The following is a 12,197-nucleotide window of genomic DNA, read 5'->3' as shown; positions in this document are numbered from 1 at the left end:
CAACACATTTCTTGTTTTCATAATAGGATTTTAATTGTGAATTCTGTATTTTTTTACATTTCGTGATTTAGAAAGACATCAGTAAAATATTAACTTAAAACCTTTGATTGCACAAAAACTGTGGGTGGTGGAAAAACTCTGATAAGACCTTTGAAATCAGTCTCAAAAATTACTTTAGAAACACAGCAAAATGTTTCTGTGTCGAAATTTTTGTTTACCACTGTAATCATACATCTCATTAATTTATGTTTGACTAAAAAAATGGGTAAGAAAATTGTAACATAAGGTCCAAATCTTGCTAAAAGGCTGCATGTTTGTTTCTCACTTATCATTGTTTTCTATAGGAATAGCCGTAATTAGCGACCCTTGAAATCATGTTACTCGCCCAAGCTGTTTATTTGCTTAAAACAAAACAGAAAGAAGTTTTTAAAAAAGTCGCCCGCGCTTTTTCACTCCTGCTCCCCTCGCCAGTCTGTCTCCGAACCACCTACCTGCGGCCAGGTGGCGCGCGCGTCCCGCCACCCACCGCAAGTTAAGTGGGATGCGAGAGAAAAAGGCCTTGAATTTCGCCAAACTTGTTTCCAACCAAAGCCCGAGATACGCTTCAGCGAGCATCCCACACTACTAACAGGCAGTCGGCCATGATGGTGGCCGCCGAGCACCGCCCTTCGCCGCAGCTCACTTTCTGGATCACCGTGGAACGTCAACTGTGCGCTTGTCACACCGACACTGAATGAGCTGAGCTTTTTTTTTTTTTTTTTCAATCCAACAAGAAATCCAATACTGACAAAGATCAGCAGGAATTTTTCATGGTATTTGTTCACCAAATTCTTCAATTAGGAAGAAAAAAGTCTGTGTTTTTGAAAAAATTTGAAGAAAGACCTTTTCAGAGAACATCTTTCGCAAAGCAGTTTATAAGAATTAATATCAGCATTATGGATATATATGAGTGAAGAAAATCTGTAGTAGTTCAAGTTGCTTGTATCATCGTCACCTTTTCAATACATATTAGAAGTGTGAGTGCTTTCAGCTGTTTCAGTAGTGCTGCTGAAGCCCTTGTCATCTGTCAGCTTGCTATTGGTGTAGTTCTGAGTGAAAAAAAAAAAGATCAATTTTTATCGTCAATTGTGTTTCTTATTTTGCATTGCGTCTTCAATACAGCTGGTAATCCCTTTTTAGTTATTATTCCCTTAACCATGTTATTCCCTTCACGTTAAGCAAAAGAGAATTCTGTTTTGATCACATTGGTTTAGGTATTCTGCTGGAAACAACCATTGAGGATTAGCTTTGTTATTAATTCATGTGCAACTGCTGGAGTTGAGAGCGTAGCTTATGAATGGTGCTTTTAAATGAGATTTCAACCAGACATTGTATAACAATGAATCGATACGAGAATAGTTGCCTGAGGTGTGGGCAGACTGTGTACCAGGTGGACAAAGTCGGACCACTGAAGGATTTCACCTTCTTCCATCAGGGATGCTTCAAATGTCTGGTTTGTGGTACAAAACTCACCTTGAGGACTTATTACAATAACCAGCAAGATCAGGACGACAAGGAGGTTTACTGCCAGAGCCACATGCCCAAAACGGGACCTGGGCATCTGGATGGGATGTCTGTCGGAATCAAAGCAGCTCTTAGTGTGCCCAAAACTAATCATCTGGTGAATGACCAAATCCGTGGTTTCGGGAAGGGCACTTTTGATGCCGACGCCCTAGGGATCAAGAGTGCCCTCTCTTCGCCCAGAACTCACGAACCGGACATCAGGAATCGGGACCACATGGCCGGACGCTTTGACGCCAGTGCCTTACACATCACTCATGCTCTTAATGCCACTAAAGTGCAGAGAGGATACCAGTATGAAAGAAGGATTGACGATTACTTGGTAAGTGGCACTCAATCTTTACTCACTATTGTTCAGAACATGGCTTCATTTCAAGCAAAAGTAGTGCAGGAGCTCTATAGCCTGTCGAACTTATTTTCATTTTTAAATGGCGTAAGTTCAATGTAAACTTTTGCATAAAATCAAAAAGTAGAAGAGCTGAACTCAAGTGAGCTTCCATGCAAATTAAGCGCTGGTTAAAATGTTTGTTTTCAACCGTTTCGCGATAAATAGCTTACGTCTTCAAAACAGTATAATCAAATAAAAAAAATAACTTCTAAGCCGATTGTAATGTCTTCTAAGTATTCAACGATAAAACTACCAAGATACATACTTAAACTATATTTTCCCAGCCTACATATTCTATACATCTTAATGCAACACTTTCATAATGCATAAATAAGAATAAAAGAGTTTATTTCACAGATATGTTTAGCACTATATGCCCATTGGTACATTTTTACATAAAACATGCGAAAATATGCTCAAATACTATTTTTATGAAACTTATTTAAAAAACATGTTTATACTGCATAGTATTTGGTTTAAAATTCAAGTAAAAGGCACAAATACTGCTCTCATTATTGATAGCTGATAATATTCACTCAGAAAAGATTTTAATTATTTTTTTTTTTCAAATTGGTAACGAATTTCAAAATCTACAGGAAAAAACACAAAGAAATGCGATGTTGTCTTTAAAATATTTGTACAATCTGATACTAAATATGTTAAATATTTTAATACTTTCCAACTTCGTTTCCAATATTGTACTGAAATAAGAAGTGCTTTTTTATGGAATTAAAAAATGTATAATTTAGTGAAAAACAAGTTTCTCATCGGGCAAATTCCCCCATGCTCTCTTCTTTAGTCACAATCGGCTGCGAATGCAGGGAATTATTCATAGAGAAATATGCTATTTTCTAATTCCTCACAATTATTTTAATGAAGGCATTTCGTTGACTAATATTGTTATTTTGACAAAATATAAGTCGATTAAAATTCAAACGTCAAACTAATGGAAGTATAGATTATTTTCGAAGTATAATTTATTTCAGATGCATTTAATCTCATTTGAACAACTATAAAATTACAGATAGCGGCTCAAAAAGCATTTTAAACGCTGAAAAGCGTATTGAACACTCCAAAAGCATGTTCAAAGAACACTCCAAAGGAACATCCAAAAAGTATTTTGGACCATATGTATTGATAGAAAAAATAAGCTTTCATTTACTGCGCATTTTGGAAAGAGGATAGTAAAGAAACATAGTAATGCATCCATTGAACTGCTGTAGAGATTTCAACATATTTTCGTGCGCAAGTTTCTCTGCTGTTGTGATTTTTTCTGAATCCACGTTGGTCGTGGGTGCTGCGTGATCTGCTAACTCTAAATATTTGCCTCAAAGTCCAAAACAGTAAAGAAAAATGAATGTAAATCAGTGCTGAAATTGAAGGGTAGAATGAATTATCATAGAAAAAAATTACATTTTTCACAAATTAACTTTTACAAAAAGATCAGTGGGATAGCCTAAAACAATGGGGTTGTTTCCTTCAGTCAAAATTACTACTTTTATTCACTGAAATTGATAGAATGAGTAAAAAAAAATGACATGGACCCAGAAAATACTTTCATTTTCCCAACAGTTATTTTTTGATTAATTTTTTAAAATGTCCGATTTTGAAAACAAGTCGTGGTCTTTATGACTTCACAATAAGATGCAATTTGGCTCATCTTTCTACCACGTTTCCACGTTATAATAATCAAGAAGCGATCGAATTAAATATTGAGCTATAAGCTGGCTATCAACCATATCGTTGCCAATACACGTGAGTAAGGATGCGAATTAAATATTTTTCTCCGTTAATGGCAACACTAAATGGCATTTCATCATTTGTGATGTCACACGACAGAAATGTAAACAATGAAAGCACACCGGTATCAGTCATTTTTTTAAAATAATAAACTTGAATAAATTATTTTAAAAATGGTCAGATCCTATATTTTTAAGCATGCTCTTTCAGAAAAAAATTAAAATTTTGGAAACGACCCCATTGTACGCATCTCTCCCTCTCCCAAGAGCACGCGTGCACTCTCCCATTCAAATACCACGAGGACACCCAAACAAGAGTGGGAGACCTCCCCCCCCCCCAAAAAAAAAGAGAAACATTTTCCCAAAAAACACTTCCACTAAACTTTCAATAACACAATCTGCGCCGTGCCCCCCTCTCTAAAGATTATAAGGTAAATGAACAAGGAGGTAGAAGAAATAAAAACCTTGTCATTACGGTGTAATTCATCACACCACATAGTGATGAAAACATTTTTATATTCCTCCGATATTTTTCTTCTTGAAAGTAGCTTATTAAATTCGCATTTTCAAATCTAATTTTGGTATCAAATGAATGATTTTGATATTGTCACATCGGTGAAATAAAGTGCGCATTCAAAATAACATTATATGTCTAATTAGTTAAATTTTAAAAATATTTAATGCTTGCAGCTAGTATCGAGAGTACTGATTTTTCGTGTTAGCAAAAGTCGTCATTACGAAATTATGAAATATGTAGTACAAAATGCCGGTATTCACAATAATGCTAATCCATATCTTCTCTTAATGGGAGCAGTTATCCCTTAGGTATTTCGCCAAGGAAACAACTACCATATAAAATGCTGATACTATGTGTTAATTAGGGTGGATGGATACATTATATAGTATTAACAGAGCTTATCAACCTTCCTACGCAACGCTTCTGTAGCAACCCCTTGAAGAAGATGAGGAGAAGTAGGGGAATGTGGGGCAGAGTGAAATAGTTAACCTTACTTACTTTTTTGAAAATGATCAAGTTGGAAGTTTGTTCTGAACATTACGACACGTAAAGAAAGAGCAACATAATTTGCATTGAAATATTATTTTTTATTTTTGTCAGAAAATTTGTACCTCCAAAAGAAGGTGAAAGTTTTTTACTTTTTTTTTGCATGGGGCAAAGTGAAAAACAAAATATTTTTCTAATTAAGTATTTTCTATTCGATTGTTAAAGATCGTTTTTATCAAATAAATGAGCAAATAAAAGAATGAATAAGTAAAGGAAAAGTAAATGAAGCCAAATAAATAAATAAATTAGTTAATAAATGAGAAAAAATAAATCAGTTCAGAAAATAGTGAATGAATAAGAAAATAAGTGTATAAATGAATAAATAAAAGAAATGTAAACGCAATAATTAATAAATGAATATCTAAGTGAGTTGTCAAAAGATTGAATTAGGAAAAGGAAATGAACTATATCACTTTGAACCGCATTCACTTGACTACCTGCACAAAGCATTTAAAATACATGTAAGCTACATATTAAAAAAATTATTACTGAACCAAATATTAGTAGGTCTCAAATGATTTTTAAAAGGACAATAACAAGAACTTTATCATTTAATAATAACAAAATTATTTTTGACTTACAATAAAATATTACAATACGAATATCAATTTTTTGAAAATTGCTTGTATTATCACTTTTTTGATTTTCAGAAGTAATTTTTTCTTGACTGGAATAGATGAAATGTGTTACTACATAGTTAAAATATTACTAGATTAATTCATATTCATGATTCAAACAGAAGTCATCAACATATAAAATGTAATAGATGACTCTTTTTTTTTTCTCCACTCCAAAAAAGTTTAAAATTGAGATTTTGGTGTAAGCTTTCCAAACAATAAAAGTACCAAGTTACGGTGCTTGTTCTTCTGCGGCAAAAAGGGGCTCCAGAGTTCTCCAGGTGGGCCATTAACACCTTATGCTCGAGGCGAACACCATAACAAAAATGCATATGAAAAAACTTTTTTGTTAAATAAAGCTTTTTATATATATATATATATATATATATATATATATATATATATATATATATATATATATATATATATATATATATATATATATATATATATATATATATATATATATATATATATATATATATATATATATATTACCCCCCCCCCCCCTTTTTTTAATTTTGGAAACTGTGCGCCCTTGGGTTGTTTGTCCATCGCCCTTTTAGGGTTCCCAGTCCGTGTCTGGAAGAGTAAATACTTCACTATTTCACTTTGCCCCACATTCCACTATATCTGCTTAACACAAAACACTTTATAATTTTTTGAAAAAATATTTTTTTCTCCAACAGTAATTTTAAAAATAATGTTTTCTCACAATTTGACGTTTAATTTTTTGTTGATGAATTTAAAAAATATAATATTTCTAAAAATGTCATGAGATGAAATTTTTATATTAACTGAAATTGAATTTATAGCTTCCGATTTCGATAAAAGAAATTAAGAATGATAAAGAAGGGGAAAGTACAAATTTCTAATTTATACTTTCCCTGTTTGTCTGATAACTCAATAATTTGTACAAGCATGGGTACAAGCTGGGTACAAGCATTCATGGGTACAAGCTGAAAAAGCATTATAGAATAGCAAGGCTGCTAATGTCAGCAGGAAATATGAGCTCATTTAAACGTGTAATTATGAGTTTATTCAACAATTCAACAAGTATTTTTCTGCTCAAGTGAAAGTATACCATAGATCGTATTTCTTGAACATTTCATTTTTCAATGACCCTCATTAAACAAGTCTTGCCTTGTAAATTATTTTATTATATAAAAGATGAGAACACGTAAATTTAAGAAAAATTCCATGGGAGACTATTTTTGTTCGAATTTTAAAATGTCGCCGTTAAAAAAAAGTTTATCCAAGAATATTTTTCACAAGAATTCAAAGAAGAAAAAAATGTTTGAAACATTATTTGTTTCTTTCTCTTAAGTATTTTTTAACAGTGAAACTCACGTAAAATTTTAGCATTCAATGCTTTGTAAAATGAATAAAATATAATATCTGCAAATGACTTTTAAAAAGCCTACACAAAAGAGCAAAATTTTTCAAAATAGAATATGGCCATTTCAGGTCTTTTAGCAATGATAAATATAAAACTTAAAATAGTTATTTCGCATCTTAAAGTAACTATTTTCAACGTGTAGTACATTCTGGAAAATCTAACTTCACCGAAAAATAGTGAGTTTTTTCGAGTTGGGCCCAGTTCGATGAACACTAAAATTTGTGCATTCATACCAAAAACTATTGGTAGGGCAAACCTAACCTGGCAGCATTGTGAAGAACACGTAGATCCTATTCCTTGCATTACCAGGAGTTTTTTTTTTTTTTTAATGTTTCTAGTGGGGCTGTGCAAGAGGCCATTTGACCTTTATCAGACCTGACAAGTAGTTTTGACTCCCAGTTTCGACCAGATGGAGGCACCTAGGCTCTCTTCGATGCGAAATTCCACCAAAAATTTAATTTTACCGAAGGAATGATTTTCGGCAATCTTGAAAATCCACCGATTGGGTGCCTCAGGTCAGAACCCGGGTCCAAGGAGTAGAAGGCTAGCGCCTTACCATCACGCCACCAGCCGGCTTCAGGTTTTCCAGGTTAGATTTGCCCCAACTATAGTTAAATTCTATGTCACATGGCTGCATAATCACTTTGCATCGCAAAATGAGGCACCTTGCGCATCCACATCAAAACTAGCCATACTTTATGGCTTAAATCTGAAAGCACCTTGAATTTTTCATGTGTTGCATTCAAGCGTGCAAGTCAAGAGAGGATTAATCAGAAACTCAAACCTAGTGACACGCAATCGCTCCCAGTTCGTTGTCCTGAGTGATTGATGGGGATGGATAACTTGTTTTACCTTCACCAAATGACAGGTTTCATTCACGGACTTCGAATGCACGAAAAAGACGAAATAAGGGAATCATACTTTAAGTTATACTTATGTTGTACAAATAAACAAATAAATTAGTTTTTCATTCTACTGTAAACCAAACATTATTAAAATCTTGGACGTCTATGAGCTGAAAAGTTATTATTTATTGGTTCATTTAATTGTCGTAGCCGGCTGGTGGCGTGATGGTAAGGCGATAAGGCCCTCTACGCTTTGGATCCGGGTTCTGACCTGAGATAGCCAGTCGGTGGACTTTCGAGATGCAGAAAATTATCATCTCCCATATCGTATGCGGTGTGTAAAAGATCCCTTGGGCATTCTTTTAGATTTCAATTCCCTCATCAAAATTTAATTCCTTGTGCAGTTTCGCATTAAAGAGAGCCCAGGTGCCTCCATTTGGTAGAAACTGGGCGTCAAAACTTCTTGTGTCATGCACCAGCGCCTTAATGGTGTCACATGAAAGCATAGGCGGATTTAGGATTGAGTTCCTGGAGGGGCAGGATTTTTTTTTTTTTTTTTTTTTTTTGAGCGACATTTTTATAACCCCCACCCCTATGTTTTTGTCTGTTGTCTGTGATGCATGGCCATGCTTTACTTTTTTGTGTGCTGTTTTCATTAATGTGTGTTTAATGCTGCCCTTTTTATTTGAATTTAAGAGGGGGGGGGGGGGCTAGTATTAAGAGTGACACAGGGCTCCCTTTTAAGTGGGATATTGAATATCTCGATTTTAGGGGTCCCGGGGGTTTCTCCCCCTGGAGGAAATTTTGTAAAATGGACATAAAATTCTGCATTTTGAAGCCTTATTAAGGTTAATGGGACAGACATAGAAATTGATAACTAGATTATACAGTTGTACAGTATTGTTCAAACTTTCTAAGAAACAGCCATTTTAAGTTTGAAAGAAAAAATAAACTATAGATTTCTCATTACAACAACCTTTTTTTAATTATAAGTAGTGCAGAAAAGGAATAGCGGTAGTGTATCATTTTTTTTCGGGCTAAACAGATCAACAATACGCAATAGAAGTAAGATAAAAGCAATCAATACAAAAGAATTTCCAAAATACTGCATTCGAGATTGAATATATAGCAAGATATGAAACATGTGAGTCACAAAAATTTATTTCGAATAACATGTTATAAATGTGAGAACCATGATTTTTATTTTTAATGCAGGATGTGGCAAGGAGCTGAATTTGACAAATTTTGGCATTCCTCTCCCTCTACCATTTGTTAGAAATTTTAAAACTTAAGGTTTGTAGTCATACGTTTCCAAATATTCAAACACTTGAAAATGAAATTTGTTTTTTCAACCAACTTCCATTTTTTAAGGAACGAATCATGCATTTTTTTAGGGGGGGGGGGTGAGGAATTAGGGACCCACTTCAAAGCATGGGCTCTGAGCAAAAGCTTGTTTATCTTATAGGCAAATTCAGCCCTGTTTGTAATTCACTCTTACCTGCAGATTTTTGCTTGATTTTTTTGTAATTTTTACAAAAATTCGCCAGTTTTTTACGATTAAAGGATTTTTACGATTTTACCAATCTTTGTTAGGTTTTTATAGATTTTTATAAAATTTTAGTAAATTTTTCCAAAACTTTTGATGACACAATTATTTAGATTTCAATAATGACAAGGACTGACTCACTTAGACTTAGATGAATATGACTTACCTTACTTTTTAAACAGTATTTATAAAGTAAGTAAAATTGTACTTTCCCCCAAAGTAAAAAGATTCAATTAATCAGAATACTCAGATAACTGAAATTTATTCAGTTTGGGATAGAATTAAATTTCTCTCTCTCTCTCTCTCTCTCTCTCTCTCTCTCTCTCTCTCTCTCTCTCTCACACACACACACACACACACACACACACACAAAAAAAAAAAAAACTCTTTTTTAGAATCTCTCAAAAAGTCAATTAATCTACTAAGAACATAAATATTATGCACAAATATATTTTAAATGTGGACACAAATCATAACTAGTAGATCGTTCTGTTAGCGCGAATGGGGGGGGGGGGGGAGTTTTCCTCCCTTCGTTTTAGGTTCTAATTTGTTAAAATAATCGTCAATTATTATAAGTGTTGCAGCTTAAAGGACAGCTTGTTTAGCCTACATTTTCATACACTTGCCCAAATGGTTTTCAGTCCAAAATACTGAATTTAGACACATTTTCAGCACCCCAGGACAGCTGCACTATTTGTATTTAATGTTCGTTTTTTTTTTTTCTTTTTATTTCTTTTCTTTTCTCCCATCAGAAAAGTACATTCGCTATTCCCTTTATTTTCATTGAAAAATTCAAAAAAGAAAAAAAAATAATGATTTTTTTGGTTTAAGATTTTGGAAGATGTGTCTTCCCTATGCCCCCCTACCCTATGCCCCCCTCCCACTGTAAACCCACCCATGCTCTTCTGAACTATTCAAAAAAGAAAAAAAAAAAGATTTTATTTTTTATTTTTGGAAGATGTGTTGTTACTACATAAAGTTCTCCCAAAACTGGGGGGGGGGCATTGCCCCCCTCTGCCCCCCCATAAATCCGCCCATGCATGAAAGACTGATACCTTGTCGGGGAGCGCACTAAGTCTGGTAAACGCCAAACGGCTTCTTACACAGCCCCATTGGAAAAAAAAAGTAATAATAATTAATTGTCGTGGAAAGACGCTTAGTTGGGGGGAGGGGGGGGATAATAAACAATTTTATTTCCACTCTTATTCCTTAATTCCATGTAAATAATGCAATTTTAGTTTCAATTTTAAGTTGTCCATTGCCTGCCAGATGCGATGATCACTTCGGGCACCACTTCCAAAAATCTAAGAATAAGCAAAGAGACGGAAGTAGACTTTTTAACGTTTTGAGTAAAACGCGTGAAAAGTTCACACCTTCGGTCATCCTTCGTTGACACGTTTTCTTCCCAATCATGCTGTACAGTAGCACTCAGGGCCTGATTGCGATGGCCAACTAGGTCGTGGCCTACGCTTCCACTTTTTAAGGGCTCCCAGAAAACTAAAATTGTTCAAGTTCTTGTTGATTATTCAAGGTAAAGAAAAAAAAAATAGCGATTTTCTCTTTTATTCGTTTTTTTTTCTGCTGCTTACTTAGTGTGTGGGATGATCTGCACCGCAAAAAATAATTTTAGTGAACACTTGACTAGTGCAGCATCCTTAAAGTCTGCCCTTTTGGATCGCAATGAATATTTGTATGTGTGTGTGTGTGTTTTAAATTTAACTACAGGCCCCCTCGAAAATGTATTTGACCTAGGGAGAGCCTTCTAATATCAAAATGAAGCCCTGCCAGCACTTACCACGGCTGCTTGTACCACCTCACCCCAAAACAGGCGAGTCTCTCCTTACCATTTGCAGTACCTAGTTATCTTCATATTTTTCATTTTAGCACTCCAAATGTGCGTGTGTGTGAGCATTATATTTTTCTTAAAGAGGGGTTTTCAGTCATAGTATTCCTTTACATGTCCTTGTTTGTTCTGCTTGTTTGGCATTAAAGCATTAGGATTAGCAATATGTCTTAGAACTAAGGTGAAAACTTTATTTTTAATTTATAGTTCTATTCTAAACTGTACACCAGCTTTTGTGTAACTTTTTAATGGGACAATGGAGTGCCGTTGCCAAGACGCAAATATATTTCGTTTACATTTTGTTTACGAAAAATAGAAAGTGGTTGTAAGGAAAGATTAATGGCTGATTGGATATGCATCCTTTTACAAATCTGCTCCTTTTCCTGTTCAATTATTTATGAAAGAAAGAAGATAACCTTGAACCAACTGTATTTTTTTTCGCTGGAAGGCTGGAAGATTGAGTGATTTTTTTTCCCTTCGGGGGGGGGGGGGGGTAGTTCGAAGCATGTAAAATGATTGATTCGAAGTCAATTTATCTTTTTCGTAGGAGAAAGAAGGAGAAAAAAAATGTTAAAGATCTTCACAAGTGTTTTCTCTTTTATTTTCTGCTTGTTTGGCAAAATCATTCTCAAATTTCTAAACTTCAAAAGAGAGAGAGAGAGGAGAGAAAGAAAAGTTAAAAGGAACAGCTAACAAAAGGGGATTTGAAGATTTAACGATGAAATAATGTTTTTGAAAGTAAAAGGAAATATTTTTACGTTAAATCGCACAAATTTGTAAATTTTATTTTTTTCTGCACAAAGGCATTTTTTTTTCTTTTCCTTGAAAGTATTCGAAGCATTATATTTTATTATGGTTTAAAGCTCTTCAAGGACTATAATTTTGAACATAATTTTGAGCATGAATTCATAAATGATAAAATGATAGAGAAATCGAAGGAAATTCAGTGACAATGTGTTAATTATTGCAGTACATCAACACGAATATTGTTGCGAAAAAAGAAAAAAAGATTCTGATAAATAAGTGCACAATGAGTTTGAGTGCTAATGTTAGAAAAAAAAAGGATTCCTCTTCAGCTAGATAACAGTTTATTCATTTATTACTGCTATTCACTGCATGTATAACTTTAAGACAAAACAGGTAGTGTGAAGAAACCAAACACCTGTTATGAGGGCAGGCAAATTGCGCCGCAGTTAT

The 12,197-nt window shown here is 34.1% G+C and overlaps 1 protein-coding gene across 1 annotated transcript in view; it reads left to right on the top strand.

Moving 5' to 3' along the window:
• The first annotated feature begins 618 nt into the window (after positions 1 to 618).
• The window catches only part of LOC129235302 (hillarin-like), a 112,445-nt gene continuing 100,866 nt past the window's right edge, over positions 619 to 12,197 (top strand). Inside the window, exon 1 of the mRNA XM_054869031.1 lies at positions 619 to 1,882. Within this exon, the coding sequence (XP_054725006.1) occupies positions 1,337 to 1,882 (546 nt within the window). The 5' untranslated portion in view covers positions 619 to 1,336. The remainder of the gene's footprint in view (positions 1,883 to 12,197) is intronic.

This window comes from Uloborus diversus, chromosome 2, assembly GCF_026930045.1.
Source record: "Uloborus diversus isolate 005 chromosome 2, Udiv.v.3.1, whole genome shotgun sequence".
In the NCBI taxonomy this organism is placed as follows: domain Eukaryota; kingdom Metazoa; phylum Arthropoda; class Arachnida; order Araneae; family Uloboridae; genus Uloborus; species Uloborus diversus.
The sequence above is the reverse complement of the archived record's forward strand: the minus strand, read 5'-3'. Positions and strand labels throughout refer to the sequence as shown.